The following is a 20,834-nucleotide window of genomic DNA, read 5'->3' as shown; positions in this document are numbered from 1 at the left end:
CAGTGTTCTAAATTTAAGGGATATTTAATTCCTGAGGCTTAATGCCTTAAAGCTTTCCTAATGAGAAGAAAATGGCTTGGATTCAATTAGCAACACCAGTTAGTATTGTTCTTTGGTCAAAACCAATGGAAAGATAGTCAAAGGCATATTTGAGTGCAATCCCATCAATCTCTCTGTCTCTCTCTAAATAGCAAAAAGCACATATTTAGTATTTTCTCTGGTAAAAATTAAAAAAATAACATGATAATAATAATAATAATAATAATATTTTAACAATCATGATATGTCGTGTTTTCTTTTTCAATATATAATCTTTAACTAATCATATTATTTCATATAAAATATTTATATAACATTTTTTAATTAAAAAAATAAAGTGATTTTTTTAATAAAAAAATATTATATCACTAAATATCTAATAAGAGATGTAACCCATCTTCATAAAATTTGAACTCAATATTTTAAACTCACCAACTATTGTTGTTTATTATCAACTGTTGTCCCTTATCACTAAGTTATAACTTTAATAATAATAATATAAAAAGACTTAAAAAGTAATGTTATCAAATTTATTTAATAAAACTCGGAAATTGTATAGCATAGAATCATCCAAATAACAAGTTTTAATCTAAACTAAATTCACAATGTTGAGTGATGTGAGTTATATATATATATATATGTAAATTATATGAATATGTATATATATATTACCACTCATGTTGATGTGTATACATATATACATTAACAAATAATTTGAGTGGCTTAAGACTCCATAATGATAAAATCACTCATTTATGATCAAAAGATTAACTTTATTTGACTCTAATAAGACGGGAAATCTCATCTATTAAAGACATATTTTCAGTAAATCAACTTTTTTTGAGGGGGGGTTGTTTTTATAAAAGAAAGAAAGGGTGGGGGTGGAGGGAGAGCTTGGTGAGAGGTCATTTCTCAACAACCATGTAAACAAAATGTATTCTATGATGCTTTGTCTGAAGAAAAGCAATGAGAGAGAGGAGAGAGATCCTATATTCCTTTTCTAAATCACTCACTGTGCGTTGCAACTTGACATGGCCTTGTTGGAAAGCATACCCATTGCCCCCACTCACTCAGTGGCTCCCCCCCCCACAGAGAGAGAGAGAGATGGGTAGATAGATAAAATAAGTTGAAATGAAGGAACCCATGGTGCAGCCCAACCCCCATTATGATTATGGGAAACAAGATATCCTGTTTTTGGAGGTATAAAGTTACCAATCCCACACAATTGGCCTAGCAAGCGGAGGCTACCATACCCTGTGCCTCTATGTCCCCCATCTTTTTTCATTAGCTGCACAATCAACTCTCTTTTGGGCCACTGATGATCATATTTTGACTGCCTATTTGATCAAGACAAAACCCACTTGTGCTTCTCCACTGTGGCATAACCCAGCAAGAGCCGCGCCCCAATGAACATTAGGGTTTTGAATTTGAGGGTCGTGTTCCATTTGTCCACCACAAATTGATGATGATGTTACTGATAGTCCAGGTATGAACAACGAAGTACTAAAATTGACGTCACAAAATTTAACTTCACAAATGAAATAAGAATTAAATGAGATTTATTTTATATAAAGTCATTTGAGATTGATTTGTCACCAAAAATAAAAAAACAAAAAGAAACAAAAAATCCATTTGTGCTGGCTACATGGTTTCCAACTTAAATAAATATCCCCATCTGCCCAAAGCTATTGGAGGAGAGGTATCCCCTGAGAATATATGATTGTCGTAAAGATGCTTTCTTGACTAATTGCCATCATGCTTTGACAGACTATCACTCAGCCACGCTTTGAACCCATTTTTGTTTGCTTCTGTCTATCTACAATCTGTCAATCTACATCCACACACACACACACACATTGATATTGCTCAATTAGCCCCAAATGTAGCAGCTTTTCTACACATTGTTTGAGCAATCTGTATGGACTGGGTTGGGCCCAGCTTCGCCTCAGCCCAATATCAGCAGCATGGGCTTTATGGATAAAGCCCAAATAAAAAACCCATTTTTAGTGGCAAGTCCAACCCCAAACACAACACCCCCTTAATTTGGGTGTATATTGAAAGTCCAAGTCAAACAAATACAGCCATTTTTTATTTGGGATTTGCATGTTTTCTCGACATTAGTGAGATCTTTTCTCAAGTAAAATATTTTTTATAAGAAAAAAACAATAAATGCCACAATGAGTAGCAGATATGAATACTAACCCACCCTCACTTGTAGACGATTGTGGAGAGTGGTATTTTTCAAAGTAGTTGTTTTAAAACATATATGTATATATATATATATATTAGTTAAATGGGTATTGGAAATCTGCTTTTGTATTAGATTCTATTATTATTATTATTATTATTATTATTATTATTCTAATAATAATTGTATAAAGAATTCGTAATAATTGACGATTGCAACAATGCCGCGCCACGTCACAAGACGGAGTGAATGGGAACCCTTTTGCAAACGTGGCACCTTATGATTGGACCGTCTGAGTTTCCAACCCAACCGCCTGTTATGTTAACCACTCTTATCTTCCATGGCAGCCCCCCCCAAAGAGATGAGGTGCTGTCGACGACGCCAAACCAATAAAGCGCGAGGGAGAGGGCGAACGAATTGCTGCAATCTCTCTATTTCTCTCTCTAAACCCTAATTTCTGGATAGAGAAGGTGTAGATATATACGTACATACATATATTCAAGGAGGAGTCTATAGGTTTTGTATCGTTAGTGTAGGATCGATTTGTCGATCTCTCAATTTCGTAGAGAGAAAGGCCCTCTGTGTTGTTGGATCGAGGACAATCTGGTGATTCGAAGACAGAGGTGAATTGGATTGTTCGTTTCCAAATCCGACTCGGATTTTTTGTGATTGAGAAGAACAGGGGGGATTGGATTGTGATTGTATCGCTGCATGAACGGTGCGGAGGGAGAGGAAGCGAATCGATCGCTCAGAGAGTAGGTTTCAGATAAAAACTGAGCAGCACTGCACAACATGTCTGCCATAGTGTGCGGTAAGAGATCATCCTTCTTCGAAGACCTCCCCTCCTCCCCGCCTGTTTCCAAGAGAATTCGCTGCTCTTCTTCATCGCCGGTCCGGTTCTCGCCTCCAAGGCCCGTCCCAAGCTCTCCTTCCGCATCTCATCAATCTCCGTTCAATTTCTCTTCCGCTGCCCTCGATCACCTTACAGCTCTCTTTCCTGGCATGGACAAACAGGTGTCTGTCGATATTTATCGCGCTTTCGTTTTTGGTTATCGGAATTGTAGTTGTATCATTTCGAAGTATAGGTTGGAGAATAGAATGTATTTCTTGTTGATGTCATAGTTCAATAATTTCTTTTAGAAAATGGATTTTGGGTTTGTTTATCTGCGTATTTTATGTGTTCATGTTTTAAGAATATATATTCCTTGATTCCAGGTCTGTACAATTGTTTGGATAAGTTTCGGTTTCATAGAGGCAAGGGGCCAAGTATTACAAATATGGTTGTTTCTGATCGGTTTTGTTCATGTAGTCTGGTTATAACATTTTGACTGTCATTCTTGTGTCATAAGATACTACATCTCCGACATCCATTTCACCAGAGAGCTTAGTTAGTTGACTGTGACCTTCCAATCGCAGGTTTTGGATTTAGAGACTATAGTTAGTTGGAGTTTAGGCATGATTAACAGATTGTGTGAGGTTGAGTTTGTTTTTTCTGGCCTTGACTTGAATGGGAAAATCTTCTCAATATAGCAGTTTTGTCCCCAAACCTTGTACTTGTTTTTATTTTTGCTACTAGAATCCATTCTCACCTTATAACAAATTTAGGTAGTATGTTTTCAGATGGCTATGCACCCAAAGGAGCATAATGGGATTGAAGACTTTTGGCATATTTGGGAGGGGCACTTTGGTCTTATGAATTATGCTAGATTCAAAGATAATTTTATGTATGAACATTTAGTTGGGCTAGGTTCAAGAAAAACAAGTAATGGATTTATTCATGTTCCATGTGGGGTGCCCCTAGTGCACAGCTCTTGGTGAGGGGTGACAAAACTGAAAGCTACAAAGTTGCAACAGCAAAGGCAATTTTTGTTTTCTTGTTGAGATGTCAAAGATAGTGAAGTTTTTATGCATTGAACCTTGTCTTTTGTTTATTTGTTTATATATTAACTTTTGGGTTCTAGATCTCAATAGCCCGACTTATTTTATGAAATACTTTAATATTTATTAGTCAGCATATAGAATACGTTACAAAGTTTATTCTCAGCCCATACTGTATGCCAGGCTGGTCACAGAATAACACTCACGATGGCAGACAAATAACCATTTAACCCGTATCTTGATAGCTTCACATTTGATGATTTCTCATTCTGTTCGGATTTTCCTTTGACGAGTTACTGAAATAGGATTGAAATTCCAAAAATAAGCCATAAACTTGATAGAAGCAGATCTAGGAGACTGCAATAGAGTTCATTGGTTGACTGCTGTAGGCCTGGTCATGGTATGAATTATCCCCTTGTCACCTAGGGCTTAATTTCTGGATTAAATAACACTTGTTCAGTATCTGTTCCTTAATCTGAACTGGTTCAGGGTTTTTCCAATTTCATTTGATCGGCTACCTCAGATGCACATGCGCTCCCAGGTGCACACAGAGGCCGGGGGATGAAGGGATTTCTTTTCCCAACCTTAAATTATTCACTTTTGATTTGATATGTTGGTGCTTTAGGAAATATACGTTTTTGTTTTGACTATAAATTTCAAGGTTTTCTTACATGAATTCATTTTTCACTTTCTATTTGACTTCATTCCTCCTTGTTTCTGAAGCACTTTGTATTTTTGTTAAACAGGACAATTTACTAACCAATTTGGAATACTGTGATTTCAGCTTCTTGAGAGGGCACTTGAAGAATGTGGTAATGATCTTGATTTGGCTATCAGAAGTCTAAATGAGCTACAATTGGGATCTACCAAGAAGTTGGGCTCCGTTGCAAGAAACTGTGATGTTACAGAGGGAGAAAATGTGCAGTCACAAGGTTCAGGTGATGACAGTGATTTCTTTTAAATGAACTAAAGTTAGTATGTGTTTTCAGGGCTTATCTTCTGCCACTGTGTGTTTGTGTATTGTTAATGTTTTTATCTCTTGTGCCCAAGTATGCATTCGTCTGTAGCTGCTTAAATGTTAGAATGTAGAGGTAAGACTTTTTTACATAACAAACCTGTAATGATGAGGAGAAACCCTTAGAAGCACCTGACTTAATTCATCATGTTTAATTATGCTGCTTCATGTAATTTGTCTAGTTTTTTTTTTGGGGTGGGGGTAAGAATTTGTCTAGCTTTTATAAGAGGGCCCAGCCTTTTTGGTTGTGCAATCCTTGGTTTACCATATTAGTTTGCCCTGCTTTCACCACATCTGGTCCGTGTGAATTTATTTAATGGTGGTTTACATATTAAATGTCATCATAAAATTGAGTTAAAGAGAATAAAAGTCAAACAGAGCTGAGGGAAACATCTGTCACTAAAGATACTACAGTCTTTACCTACTCTTAACCTGTGAGTGAGACCACATTGGCAATCTTCAGCGAGGGCCCTGGTACGGTGCTTTATTGTATGCTGCTGGATCACATTCACAGGGACAGTTCAGTTTGTTTTCTTTAGAAGAATTTTGTTGTGCTTTTTCCTTAATTATTCTTAGCCCTCTGAATAGATGGAATCAATTTCTTGCTCTTCTTGTAACCTTTTCAACTTGTGGGAGATCCTGTTAAATGTGTCTCATTTGCAATATCTGAAGACCAAGGATAATGCTGAGGCAGTGACACAATTAGATGGCCTTAAGATGTATATTAGCCATGTTCGGGCAGCCATGCATGGACTTCTAATCATGTTGTCCTTAAAAAGAAAATTTTGCTATCATTTCCTAAGTGTCCATAATAGCTCTGCCATGTCAACTAAATATTGTACTTTTAATTCATGAACTGAAGTTTCTTAATGAGCTTGCTTTGATTTTGATCTTTAGCATCAGATATTAAATTTTACATTAAGACAATTACAGTATATGGATTTGGCACCTAGTTTGAACAAGGAAATTCGAGTCTATTAATTGATCTCATAATACAATGGTCTCCCTTTTGATGCCTTAAGTAAATTTAGAAATGTCCCTGCTTGACAAAACTTAACTCCTCTATGCTGTGCTCAATGTGTACTGTGGATTACTCTTTATCAGAACGGAAGTTAGTCATATTTATCTTGTAACTTATTCTCTATGAAAAATTGTACAACTAAATACATCCATATCACAGTAGCTTGAGACTTTTAATTGAACCCAAATGGGAAAGGAAAAATGAAATAAATGTTCCACAGAGGACCAAAAAATGTTGGCCTAGTTAACTGGCATGGCTTGTTACTTGTAATTTTTGTGTTCCATGCCATCCAAGAAACAAGGAAAACCTGATGCATCTTATTTTAATAGCCTAAACATGCAATTCAAATAGTAAAGGCAAAGATAGCTTAATCCTCAGTTTGTACTGAAAGAAGCTTCAGGTTTTTCATGTTCAAACAGCCAGCAAAAAGAAAGTTTGGAGTCCCATCTTTTCTCACTAAAGGCAAGCAGAAATTTATGAGAAAAGTTCAAACCTAAACTTCAAAATAACAAATCTAAATGAACTTGGGAAAACATGATTCACAATACTTGACATCAATAATTAATTCAGGAGAATTATCGACTCTATACATGTTTTTTTTTTTTTTTTTTAAATACATATTGACTAATGAGAATTTGGAAATAAAAGCTTCAAAAGGTTAAACACTTGTAGAATTTTGAATGCAAGATTTTCTTGCTTGCATTGGTGTTATACATTATTTGAATGTTTTCTGCATGTGCAGCAATTTTCCTACAGTCAATGGAGAGAGGGGGGGAGGGGGGGGGGAGATGTGCCAATGTGGTATGCAGCCATGGAAAGATTCGATAATATATGTCTCTTGGAAGTAGTAGTTTTTGTTCACGGCTAGCACTCACATTTTGATTAAATTACCGTCAAACCTCCCTCCATATGTGATGTATGCATTAATCATCCCATTGTCTATGTATATTATGCTGAAGAAGTTTCAAATTCAAAGTAATGTTTTGCAGTTCAATGAATCTTCTACTTATTTGGTGGGATGGTTAAGAAATTATTTATGGTTAAAACTCTTCTCAACTTGCCAATGGATATTCTCCTCTTGGTATGAATAATTTATCAGTGTGGGCACGGATGTTCTTATTTGAACATCTTGTTTGGCTACTGGATTTATGATTTCTTATTGGCAAGAATTTTCAAGCAAGAAAAGAAAGAAAGGATATTGGCAGGAATTGGTTGAAGCTTTTGCATGGGCTACATGAAAATATACCTTTGGCCAATTTGATTTGATGGAGAGAGACACCATGACACCTTCCATTGTGCAATTCTTGCCATGTGGTTCCCGTTTTACTTTTGATAATTTGCTAAGGAGTAGGCAGAATATGGTAAATTGATACCATGTGGTTGGACATTAGACTTTATGTGTTAGGGGTTGGATTTGCCCATCTTTGAGTTGGGTCCAATTGGTTGGTCATTTGTTTTTGTATGGTTAGTGTTGAAAGGTAAAGTGGAGACGCAATTCATTATTTGAAGATAGGATTTCTTGTTTCTCTTTTTCTGTGGTTGAGGACAATCTATCTTCTCTTTCCTTCTCCACTGAAGTTTTGGTTGTCTCTGCATGCATGTGTAAAACTTTTTTTTTTTTTTTTATATATATCTTCCTTTGCTTGTACGGGGTTGCCCCTCAGCTTCTTTTCTATTATTTTTGCTTAAAAAAATAGTTTTGATTGATTCTTGCAGGACCTCAAATTTCTTCAGTTCGTGTGTTGCAGAGAGTATATTTGACTATATGCATCACAGAATCTCCAATATAGAAGGCTTAGTCTTTCCCTGATATATCACAATTCCAATTTGTGACAATCTTGACATTTCTTTTCTAACTTTGTGCACTGAGTTAATGAGACATAACTAGTTAATGTCAGAAGATGAGCCTGGTTTCTCTTATGAACTCTTGCAATTTATGTTCTTTTCTGAATTAAATATGAGCAAGCTAGTCATCTTTCAAATCACCCTTAAAGAATTTGTTATTGCTTTACCATTGTCATCCTTAGAAAATCCTCTATGGTTGCCCTCTTGAATTCATCTGCCCTGCTGCCTGGTCTTATTTTTGCTTTCTGTTGCTGAATTCTTAAGAACAATGGTGTTCATTATAGCACCTTACTGTGCATCTCTACCTGCTAGGATGCTACGGATATAGCTAATTGAGAATAGGAAGTGCAGTTCTCTCACATTTATGTTGCAGGTGTGATGAACGCCAATGTTGAGGTTCCATCAACAATGCAGAACCCCCCCACCATGGATGGTGCAGACTGGGTGGAGATATTTGTTAGAGAAATGATGCATGCTTCAAATATGGATGATGCTAGGGCCCGTGCATCCAGAGCACTCGAGGTCTTTGAGAAGTCAGTGAGTGCTCATTCAACTTCAGAGACAGCCCAGACCCTCCAACAGGTAGTTTTTCATATTTTTTTGGTTAATTTTGCTTAGATCCCCTGATCTATTTGTGTTATCACCCAACTTCCCCTACTGTTAACTTCTGTTGGTAATCACTGGAATAGAGGGGGCAACAAAAGTATCCTATGTATAATTTATGTTACCTGATATACTGCGTATGAGATTTCTTATATTGGCACCTAGATCCTAAGGGCCTGTTTGATTTTACTGTCGTTTTCATTTTATTATTTTTATTTCCATTTTTAGGGGAAAAAATAGCTTTGGTGCATCTTTTTGGTGGAAAAAGAAAAAAAAGCAGAATTTTCATTTTTTAGGCAGAAACAAAAACACCTGTATTTTTTTTTTCTATTCGACCAACTAGCTACCCCCTTCTCATCAACCCAACCTCCAACAGTTGACCAGCCTTGCCCTCTTCATCAACTCAACTTCTAACAACCAACCAGTCATTTTTTTTTGTACAGGGTGAGTTTTTTTTGACAATATAAAATAATTTTTTAGATATATTTAATCATCTGATAAAGTTCACTATATTTTTTAGTAAGCATAATTTCTAGTTTTTATTTTTAAAATTTTGAAAAGCGAAAAACATTATCAAAAGCAATGTTTGATTTTTATTTTTTAACAGAAAATGAAAACAAATGCAAACTACAGAAACTGAAAATGAACATATGAAATTGTGTAAAACAATAATAAAAAAGAATAATGTTGCCAGTTTTTTAATCTTCTCAGCATTTGAGTGTTTTTGCTAATGTGAAATAATGGTTAACAAAAATAATCTGACCTTTCGTGTCTATTTGGAGAAACAAGATAGGAATCGTGTTGCCAATATTTAAGTTCTTATGATTTGTAATATTATCTTAGATCTGAGTTGTGACATTGTGCAAGATATTGTCAGAAAATTGAGTTTATGTTGTCATGCAAAAACAAAAAAGAAAAAGAACCAAAAAAAAAAGAAACACAGAGAACAAATAGAGAAGAAAAACCATGTGAAATTATGTGAAATAAGGTTTGATAGAAAAACAAATTCTGCATATTGTTCTGCCAAAAATCTAACATTTTACATGTGTGAACTTTTGAAATTTTAGATATGTATGATATTTGAGTTTCTTACCTTGTGTTATGTTATGTCTGGAATTATTTGATATTTGAGTTCTTGAGAATATGTAAAAAAATGTAATTTACGTCGAGAATTAATAAAAAAAAGTGTTATTTTTTTAATTAGATTTGAATTTTTATGATTATGTGAATAAGAATTAATAATACAAAATCTTAAATTAGAGGTGCTTTGAGATTTGATTAATATGTACGTGAGAGAGGGGTATATGTGTACATATAGGTTATAGCATCTTTTGAAGTAACTAATTTTTAATTTGCAGAAAAAAAAAAAAAAGAAGTAACTAATTTTTATTGACCAAAAAAGCAACAATCAACTTTAAGGGGCTCCAAAATTATTTAAATTGGTTTAATAGCTTGGAAATCCTTCTTCGACAAAATAGTCATTTGGCTGGTCAAAGAAGATTAACAAATGAATATTGAATTAGCATTAATGGTAGTGGTCTCTCTGCCAGTAGTTTAAGCCTTGAGGTAGGGTTCTGCTTGCTTCCCAAATAATGCTAATATGGAAGACTTCAGAGGGGGGTCTTGATGAAAACTAATGTCAATTCTGTTTACTATTACCTTTATGATGCTTTTTGCCCCTTCCCCTCTCATTGGGTTATTTCCATTTCTTTACTATCCTTGTCTTTCATATTTTAATTGTGGGTCTGATGTGAGAATGTGATGGGATGGTTTTTGTTGCTGATGGCTTTGTTGTGCACTTTCTACTTGTGGTTTATGCTCAGGAGAACATTATGCTGAAGAAGCAACTAGAAGCACTGATTCATGAGAACACTGTTCTTAAGCGAGCAGTTGCTATTCAGCATGAGCGCCAGAAAGAGTTTGAGGATAGGAATCAGGAGTTACATCAACTGAAGCAGCTAGTGTCTCAGTACCAGGAACAGCTAAGAACTCTCGAGGTCAGGATGCCAAACTTGAAACTTTTGAAATATCTCTATTATTCTAAATGGCATTTGTTCATTATATTTTCCTAGATTTAGGTAAAAACCAATAAAAAGATTCATTTTCATGCTGGCCTGTCTTTTTGAAACTATTTGCTTATCTTTTCATTTTAAAAATATGAGGTTATTGCCAAGCATTTGGTCTTTTGCTAAAGCACTGTCCAAGTTTCAGTACAGTTTTATTGCTGTGGTAGAAAGATATTATCATTTGTGGTTTGTTCCCTTTGAAATTGAAATTGCACATGGCCTGGGTCTAGATCGTAATCATGTTTGTGGAATCTCTGAACGCTACTTCCATATTATCTATTAAAGAGGATTGCTGCAACCATTATGTATGGATTTTAACCAGACTCAATTCTCGCAAAGGAAGCCCGGCCATGTAGCAGTCTTTGTTATTATTCTCTCTTTTATCTACTTTCCTGGATGTGATGATTACTTTTTGACCATGCGATCATTGCCAGGTCAACAACTATACTCTGATGATGCACCTGAAGCAAGCTCAGCAAAGCAACTCCATCCCAGGCCGATTCCATCCCGATGTCTTCTAGTTTGCGAAAAGATTTATGTATCTGGTGCAAAAGCATGGGTGACATGCTATTGCTCTATAACAGCAGCGAAATCTTAAAGACGTGTTCTGTTTGAATCTTATAGGGTGTCATGCAATCACTCCTTATAATTTCAAAGAATAAGGTATATTTAGAAATTTATGAGTCCGTACTCTCTGTCAGTTTGGTCCTTCACAACACAAAATTGAGACTTGTAGTTGCAAATGTTCTCGGCGTGATTTTGCTGCTACGGGCTCACAGTAAGTAGCCGTGAAACCTTGTCATCAAAATTTCAGAACTAGATGCAGGTATTTATGAATCTTTTATGTATGTCATAGTTGGTTTCCATTGCGTGCCGATCCTCTCTCTCTTAACGTCATAATAATTGTTGACGCTTTTGTGGTGGCTGACGTTATTCTCTTCTGGAAATTATGGGTTATCCATTACTCGGCCTAGTGTACAGCCGTACCATGCCAATGCCTTTGTCACACAAAAAGGATTTTCAATTTTCGTGGTGGTCCAGTGCTTGTTCAGCCCTCTTGTTCTCGTGAACCTCTTCACCTTCTTGGTGGTGGGACGCGCAGTGGATGCAAATGGTGCGGGGTGAACCTCTCAAGTGCACTTGGTGGTCCTCTACATATTCAATGCAATCGTAACATATTATGTTATTGTATTAATATGGTATAACAGTTGAATACGTATTTTGTCATGCACTTGGCTTATATATATTTTGAATATATATCTGTGGGTTTGTTTCTGTTTTTTTTTTTTTTTTTTTTTGATAGATTTAAAAATTAAAATAAAATTTGTCCCACTCATTGTTACGTGTTTACAATTTTATATATATGACAATATGTAATTGGACAAGCGTAATGGCTTATCGTGGTTGCGTCGAATGTACTGCAGCAGTGGTGTTCAAATCTGAACCTTACATTGGAGGGGGTGATGTGGATGTTGGAGGTTGGAGGTTCTTCTATATACATTGCTTACGAGTGGAGCAGGATGCAACCAACCTGGAATGATGTTATCGTTGTGAGGTTAGCTAGCTGGGGCCGGAGGGTGGGGTGGGGACTTGATGCCAATGTTGCTACAGTAATTCTGTGAAACTCAGTGATGTATGTGGTAATTTTTTATTGGCTCCAATAAACATTAATTAAAAACACTAAAAGTTTACTAAAACTTAAGAATTCACTAGTCCCCAACATTTTTCCCAAATTGATTGTGGCCGACCCATTTTGGACAAACCAATGGAGAGATAAAGTTACTCAACTTCTTTTGCATTTGTCTATTCTCTCTTGCTTTCAACCTGACAGAGCATATTGGTATACTCCATTTTCAATCCAAGACTAGAGCAAGGATGTTTTTTATGTGAAGAAAAATTAAAACAAACAACATAATTTGATTTTATTTTTAGTTTCTATGCATTTCTTTTTATTCATTTTGAGGAGGTTTCTACTTTTTATTAAAAAAATAAACTAATCATTATATTGCTAAAAATACATAATTATATATATATATATATGTTAGGTTGATTGGTTCAAAATATTGAAGTCATGAAAAGGGTGGGCTTAATCATCCGAATGGTAAAGAAAACACCACATTAGTCCACTAATTTTTTTTTTCCAAAATAATAATGAAAATAAAAATAGACAATTGCCCCCAAAATCAAAACAGCCCCCAATTTTTCTGGTCTTTTGCATAGGCGGTTAGAAGACAAGATAGAAACAGTATATTAAGACGACTGAGCCTTATCTTATGTGCAATAATAACTATTAACTAGATCTTAAGAGCCGGTCAAATTTTCCAACCCTTTTGCACACACGTCAATCAATCATAGCAGTTAGAAGCTGGAAACTATAAATAAATTAATTAAGACTATGAACATTTTTTTTGATGTACATCCCATCAACTTGCCCTTAAATTTCCACCCAAAAGCAAAGACCAAAGACAAGAAAAGGAACAAGAGGTGGCGAAAGTGCCCAACCTGCCTGCCCCAAAGTTGACAAATCAACAACGTTCATGAACAAGAAGGATACTCAGTCCGAACAGAGAAGTGGAGTTCATTCATCGATGATAAGTCAAAAATAACTAAAATGTCTTTTGTATTTCAGCTGATTGTTAAAAATCAACTCAAAAAGACATTTTTTTGGGGGGCCATTTTAGACTATCAACTCAATCAATGAATTTGGCCTCCTCCTCCTCCTCCTCCTCCATTCAGACTGAATTATTCAAGAAATTGCAGAAAGGCCCGGCACAGCCTTCATCATCTTCTTGAACTCCTCAAAATTAACCATGCCATCTCCATCGGCATCAACCTTCCTTATCATCTCTCTGCAACTCTCCAATCTTCCCCCTTCCTTCAACCCAAGCGCACCCAACACCATTCTCAACTCCTCCACCGTTATCAGCCCATCCCCATCCCCGTCAAACACGCCAAACGCCTCCTTCAGCTCCGCCTCCCCGCCGCCGCCCTCCCCTTCCGCAGCCTCCGCCCCGACCAGCTCGTAGAACTCCTCCAGATCAATCAACCCATCCTTATTCGCATCCACCCTCTCCACCATTTCCTCCACCTCCTCCTCTGTCATGCTCATGCCAATGTTCTTGAATGAGTCTCGCAGCTCCTTCTTCGTTATGAAGCCGTCCCTGTCCTTGTCGAACGTCGCGAAGACGCCCTTCAGCTCGCCCTTGTTTTTCTGGGTGTTTCCGCTTCCGCTAGTTCTCTTCGCTTCCTCTGTTTCCATGGCTCCCGCTGGCTTCCTGCTGGCAACATCTTGTGAAGTTGGGTTTGTGAAAAGGGACTTTAGCCATGGGACGATAGGCTTCTTGGTTCGAGAATTCAATACAGTATACACAAGACTGGCTATGAAGAGAATTGACAGTAAAACTATGGCCGTAAACATCTTCTTCCTCTTCTCGTTTTGGCTATGCAACAGAGCTAGGGAGAAGGAGAGACAGTAAAGAACAAAGACAATGGGATTTGGATTGGCGGTATAAAGAACTAAAGAAAGAAGGGGTTTGCTTGTCGACAGTAGAAATGTTCCTTTCAGAACCATGGAGAAGAAGAAGACGTGCTTTTTTACGCGGTGTTTGGTGCGCTCTCAGGATTCCCCACAAAACGCGTTAACTGTAACAACCGTACAAAGAGATTCCGGACGACCGGAGGGACGGAAAATTCCGTGCTGTTCGCCTTGATCGTGACACGTGTCCACCTAGCTAACATCCCACAATAATGGATGAAAAATGGTATCTGACAAACGGTGGGTGGTGCTGGTGCGTTAATAATTTACTTATTAAAATTACTTTTATTTGTTAAAATATCATCATCACATCCATATCATTTTGCAAAATATATTCTTTTTACTTAAAATATTAAGAGTAATAGAAAAAATTTGCAAGTCAATCTTTTAATTATTAATAACAATTTATATTTTTAATACTAAAAACAAACTATATTATTTAAAGGCTGGAAAGGGATATGTTGTCTTCAAATGTTAAGGGGACACACACACACACAGACCCTGCAAGCTAAAAATTCAAGGACCCATTTACGATGAGCGTTTGCTCTTGCTATTGATGACAACAGACGATGCACGCAATCACTGCCTTGCTGTCATTCATTCGGAGTTAATGCCACAATAGCTCATAGGGCTCTGATCATGATGTTGTTCCCGATTCCAGTCAAAAGTCTGAGTTCATCCATCATATGGGTCCCCAGCCGTCCGATTGGAGGACGAAAGAAAAAGGCCTTTTGAGTGAGAGTCTCTCTCCAACGTTCAAGGCAAGGTATCCTGTACTTATCAGAAGACAAGTAAAATGATATGCTTTGTTTAAAGTGAAGGGCCCTTGACCTTAAAGAATGGGACTAAAAAGCTTGAGCTGAGAAGGCATCTCCAGTTTATTGTTAACTTAAAGTGTGAAGTAACCCTCTTCTATTGGCCGTCCTCGCTCGGCATCAGATGCCTTTCTTTCCCTCCCCCGAAGCCCCTCTCTCCACTTAGAAGACGTTATGTTTGGGCTAAGAGGACGAAGAAAGCAGAGAAAAAAGAAATGTTCTCCACTTAAGGCGTTATGTTTGGGCTAAGAAGCTGAAGAAAGCAGAGAAAAACGACAGGTGAATGCTCTTTTTCTTAAGGTAGCGGCGTTTGTTAAAGTTAAAATGATAAAGATAAAATTTTATTTAGAGAAGATTTTAATTTTAATATTTTTTTAAGTTAAAATATAAAATGATTAAGATAAAATTGATAAGAATTTTAAGATTTTTTGTTAATTTTTTTAAAATACATTAAATGACATAAGTACTATTTTTTATTATCTGTAAAGTTCAAAATATACTTATCTTAAATAGATAGTGATAAACACATATAGAAAATGATAAATAAAAAGTCATGTGACTTTTTTTTCAAGAATCATTAGATAAATTTAACAAATATATTGAAAATGACAAAGTTTTAAAATACTTTCTATATCTTATATTTTTCGATTTATATCTTGATTAATAATCACTTACTAGAAAAATATTTTTTAAAAAAATAAGATAAATTATATTTTATGTTTTTGAGATTCGACAAAAACAGACAAATTTTTTACTATTCAATTCATCTTTCTTTTGGGAAAAATAGAGGATATCTCGATCGGGGAAAAAATGAGGAAATTTCATATGACCCAATACATTTGACAAGTCACACTATACGTCAACCCAAGATGCATATTTTTCTCTAAGACTCTGACAAAAAACTTTTGGAACACCAATAGGCATGAAATAAAAAAAAATATTTTCATATTTTCTCACACACTTCATTTCTCATTCTTATATGATAAATTAATCAAAATTTGATTATTTGTCAATCTCTTTTTCTCTCTCCAATTTAGCAATAGTTTAAATATTGTCGAACTAGAAAGATAAAAAAATAAACAAAGTGTTTTAGTCAATCCGATAGATAAATGATAAAAGAAAGAAGAGGAGAAAATACGAGAATATTTTTATCAGATAGTAGCAATTTTAACAATAATAAGAAAAAAATGTATCTAAAAAATTATAGAATTAAAGGGAATTTACTATCATTTCTCAAATATTAAAGATATTTTTATTATTTCATCTAATATTGAAATACTATATGTAATTCAAAAGACTAAGAGAAATGGAACCCAATTCCTCTATTTATTACAAAATCTCTTTATCAAGGGCTTGAGAGCTAACGTGAACCTTTTTTAATTAAAAGTTCTTTCTTTGGCTTTTCTTTTGTGCTATGTATGAATTAGAATTTAAAAGATAAGGATTGAATTAAAAATTTAATATGACATTTGTATTTCTTTTATATTCACTTAAACCCTAATAGAATTCTTTTTCATTCTTCAATTAAACTTTTCAAATGAAGGGAAGGTAATTCTTCTTCCTTCCCCTACCCTCTCTTTAATTTTCTTCATTTCACCGACTCTTCTTTCTCTTATCCTTCCAAATTCATCCAAAACTCCTAAGCATAGCCTAAAGTAATAGCGATGGTTAAATGTGATGTAAACAAATGGAATCCAAGTGATTAAACAATTAGAAACAAATTCAATGTGATTTCGTTTAGGGTTTTCTATTGGCATAACCAATGACGCTTTAGAAAATCATAGGTGAGCTTGGCTTTTGATGAGCCCTTAGTGAGCTTTGCTAGTAAGACTGGCGATTATGGGTTGTACCATGACGACAAAATGAACAATTAGCGAGTTTAAATGTAATATCTTACTTTTCTCAAATGTGTATTAATTCAAAATTTTGAGAATATATATTTTTTCAACATATGCTTAACATAAATGAAATCCCGACCAGGGCTCGCTTAAGACATAGGCCAGTAAGGCCTATGCCTAGGCCCCCCCCCCCCCCCAAAAAAAAGGGTCTCAAAATTGTAGCAACAACTAGCCTTGAAGCTTCACTGGTTTAGGGGGCTGCTACAATACCGCTGAGAAGGGAGCCATAAAACTACAGCGGTAGCCAGTCTTGCTCAAAAGCTTCACTACTTCAAGAGGGTATAGCACTGCCATTGAGAGGGGGGCCTCAAAATTGCAGCGGTAGCAAGCTTTGCCCAAAATCTTCAGTGCTTAAGGAGGCTGCCGCACTGTTTCAAACTCTCGCCCACTTCTCTCTCTCTCTCTCTATATATGTATATATAGTTTCTCTGTAAATTGTATTTTTTTATAGAACTGATGAGAATGAAATTGAAATAGATGAAATTATTTATTGAATTTTTTTTTTAAAATTAATTATTTTATGTATTTAGTTTTCTTTATAACATAAAAAAGTTAAAATTACTTGATGATGGTAATTTGAAGAAAATTTGTTTAAATTTTAATTGTTTTTTAAATATGATACACTATTTGATATTAATGATTTATATTTACTTTCAAAATAAAAATTTTAAAATAAATTTTAATCATAAAAATAAAAACACCACTTGCAATATTAAATTTTATAAAAAAAGTAAATTCTTTTCTTAATGCATGGATAGTTTATAGAATATTATTAATTATTTTTGTTATTGTACCTTTAGTAAAAAGATTTTTTTTAAAATTAAAATTAATAAAATTTTATTTATGTTCAATTATGTCACATAAAAGATTAAGTAATTTGATTATATTGTCAATTGAAAAAAAATTACTTTCTAAACTAGAATACAAAATTTTAATTAATGATTTTATATCTCAAAAAATAAATTTTTAATAAATTTAAGTATTTTTTAGAAGTCCCCTAGTAATCGCCTAGGCCCCCAAAGCCCTTGAGCCGGCCCTGACCCTGACAATCTCAATTTTATCTTCTCAGTATATGAAATTTAATAATCAATAAGGTAAGACAAGTAATATCATCACATCAGCAGAAACAAGATCGAAACTCAAATGATATATAATCGTAATTCCTTTATTCATAATATATAAATTGTATCATTGTTTGACATGACATCTTCAAAACAAAATACATAGATGTTGGTCTCTTAGGATATGGCCACTCAAGAGGAGAGTGAATTGAGTGATAAATTTTTTTTTCAATTTTAATAAATATTCTTAATTAATGATTTTATTGAAAAATATATATTTGATAAATATAATAGATTATATTTGAGATTAATAATAAATGTAAGTCACAAAATATAACAAAAATAAATACAATGAGGTACAAGATAATTTATAGTGGTTCCGTGTCTTCACATACACCTAGTCCACTCTCCCAATATTTAACCACCCTTGGGGTCCCACTAAATCAAAATCACCAAGGTTTCCTACTAGTTCACCTTGGAAATTAGATACACACATATATTACAATGGGTTTTAGGCAACCACTACACCAAGGTTTTCTCCCTAGCTTACTTTGGAAACTCGATTTATTTAGATTTTAACGGATATAGAAAACCTATACAATACTCAATAATAATTTAAATGTTACAAATAATTTGTCCATACTTGGACACAAATAAGCAATAAAGAACAAATTATACAAGCCAATAATATTTAAATAAATAAATAAATTTGTAACCTCAAATGGAGAAGTTCAGATTTATCGTAAAAGACTTGAATAACTTTTCTCCTCTTGCCTTGTAGCTCTTCGGTGGATGAACAATGAATCTTTGAGAGTCTTGTAATGCTTGAAAATTAACTTAAGAGCTTTTGGAAGTTTTGGATTTGCAATATGTGTAATGGATACTCAAAAAATGAGTTTGGGGCGTATTTATAAGCATTTTAGCCACTAAAGAAAAGATTAATATGAAATTTGAAATTCAAAAAATGTTTAGATTTTCTCAAACGATAAGAAAACATGTCTCACCTTTAATTCAAAATAAATTTACTTTTTGCATAAGAAATTAGGATTTGAAAATTCAAATATAAGCTTTTGAGACATAAATGATTAAAATAAGAAAACATATCTAAAAGGAATCTCCTTTAATTCAAAATAAATTTACTTTTTGCATGAGTAAGAGAAAACATGTTTAAAACTAATTTTCTTTAATTCAAAATAAATTTACTTTTGTATGAGAAAGAGAAAACATGTATAAAAATAATTCTCCCTTAATTCAAAATAAATACACTTTTTGCATAAGTAATAAAAACATTTATCAATAAATGAAAATTCAAACATAAACTTTTGATACATAAATGATCAAAAGAAGAAAACATGTTTAAAGACAATCCACCTTTAATTCAAAATAAATTTACTCTTTGTACCCACTTTTAATTCAAAATAAATTTATTTTTTTATATGAGAAAGAAATACATTTATATCATAAAAATATTTTTGTTAATCATCAAAACTTAATTAATATGAGCAAGTTGGCTTAACAATAAAGATTAATCTCTCAGCAATCCAACTAAATACCTCAAACATAATCCAAAATATACACTAAATGTCTCCAATGTAGTCAACAACTATATCTTGATAACCTCATTTTCTTGACGTCACTGTTTTCACCTAGAACGTTTGAATATTTCAGAGACATAGTTCAAATTAGATGTTGAATTATCTAACTGACAGTTCAAAAATATTTTCATGAATATATGCAAGACCATGAAATAAACCGACATATCTTGACTGGTCCCTCCTTAAAAGAATCTCACACAGCACTTAACTAGTATCCCAGGGAAAGAGCAATCTTTCTGAAGGCAACATAACCACATTAACACATTGCCATAACACAATCCTGCTTAAGAGAGATAATCTCAACGCATTAACTCGGGTGTCATCCTACTATCATGCCAGGCATTACATCAACACTAACTCTGGCCACAAGAGGATCAATACCAACCTTGGGAATCCACATTGATCTCGACAATAATGCTATCACTCAAAGGAACCTGGGGTGGTGTCCACTCTCAACCCCGCCACTTTAGCCGATCTGGGGTGGTGTCCACTCTCAGCCCTTCCACTTGTGAACCCACCGGGGTGGTGTCTACTCTTGTCATAAGTGGGCATTTTTCCCTGACACGCTTCCCTAATATTATCACTCGAGTGCCACAACACAGGTTGATATCCCACATCTCTCATGGACAACACATAAAGATGCCAATGCCACATACCATGATTCGATGTATTATTTAAAACCAACATTTTCATGCATATAATTTAAAACACAAAATTAAATGCACGTGTAAATAACCACTTTGAATGAACCATCCACATAAAAATAACCATTCATAGGTTAAATCATTCACATGTAGCAAAAGTAATTTTTTTAAAAAAACTACTCACCTTGAATGCGATTCAAAATGCTAAATTGCGAGGAAAATCAGAATGTATAGAGCACAAGTTTTTCAAGGGAAAGCTACACGACTTGATTTCCTCGGCCAACAAACAAAATCAGACTGCGACAACTTGATATGTATAGCAAGAAAGCTCACCTCGCTGCAGTTGAATCACTTGTTTTGATTCTTTAGGCAATCAATGTGTTCGCTTTGGATTATGTCTTCTTCTTTTTCTTCTTCTTTATCTTCCTTGATCAATACATCTCCTTTGTTTTGAAGTTTTTCAATAATTATGTTGCAGTTGTTCATGGTTTCTGCATTGAGGAGAAAATGATTCTAGAGTTTGATCATGAATAATCTCAACTACCTGTTGAATCCCGTTAAGTGTAAAGATGAAGAAAGGAGAAAAAAGGAAAGATTCTCCACTTAAGACGTTATGTTTGGGCTAAGAGGC

At 34.6% G+C, this 20,834-nt stretch overlaps 2 protein-coding genes across 4 annotated transcripts; one reads left to right on the top strand and one right to left on the bottom strand.

Moving 5' to 3' along the window:
* The first annotated feature begins 2,582 nt into the window (after window positions 1-2,582).
* LOC127806432 (uncharacterized) lies at window positions 2,583-11,930 on the top strand. 3 transcript variants are annotated; one of them, XR_008024413.1, is made up of 6 exons: window positions 2,583-3,241; window positions 4,890-5,043; window positions 8,360-8,568; window positions 10,413-10,586; window positions 11,090-11,481; window positions 11,637-11,930. XR_008024413.1 is itself a non-coding variant. In XM_052343726.1 (5 exons), exons 1-5 carry the CDS (start codon window positions 3,020-3,022, stop codon window positions 11,174-11,176), a joined length of 846 nt encoding a protein of 281 aa, XP_052199686.1. In that variant the 5' UTR covers window positions 2,583-3,019; the 3' UTR covers window positions 11,177-11,930. The 3 variants fall into 3 exon arrangements, 1 of the variants encoding a protein (XP_052199686.1); XR_008024412.1 differs by having other exon boundaries at window positions 11,630-11,930; XM_052343726.1 differs by having other exon boundaries at window positions 11,090-11,930.
* A 1,077-nt stretch (window positions 11,931-13,007) lies between these two features.
* On the bottom strand, window positions 13,008-14,256 carry LOC127805815 (calmodulin-like protein 6). Its single transcript, XM_052342601.1, has one exon. It carries the CDS (start codon window positions 14,224-14,226, stop codon window positions 13,402-13,404), a length of 825 nt encoding a protein of 274 aa, XP_052198561.1. The 5' UTR covers window positions 14,227-14,256; the 3' UTR covers window positions 13,008-13,401.
* Between the last annotated feature and the right edge of the window lie 6,578 nt (window positions 14,257-20,834).

The sequence above is a fragment of the Diospyros lotus genome, chromosome 7 (genome assembly GCF_014633365.1).
Source record: "Diospyros lotus cultivar Yz01 chromosome 7, ASM1463336v1, whole genome shotgun sequence".
In the NCBI taxonomy this organism is placed as follows: domain Eukaryota; kingdom Viridiplantae; phylum Streptophyta; class Magnoliopsida; order Ericales; family Ebenaceae; genus Diospyros; species Diospyros lotus.
This window is presented reverse-complemented; position numbering and strand designations above follow the sequence as displayed.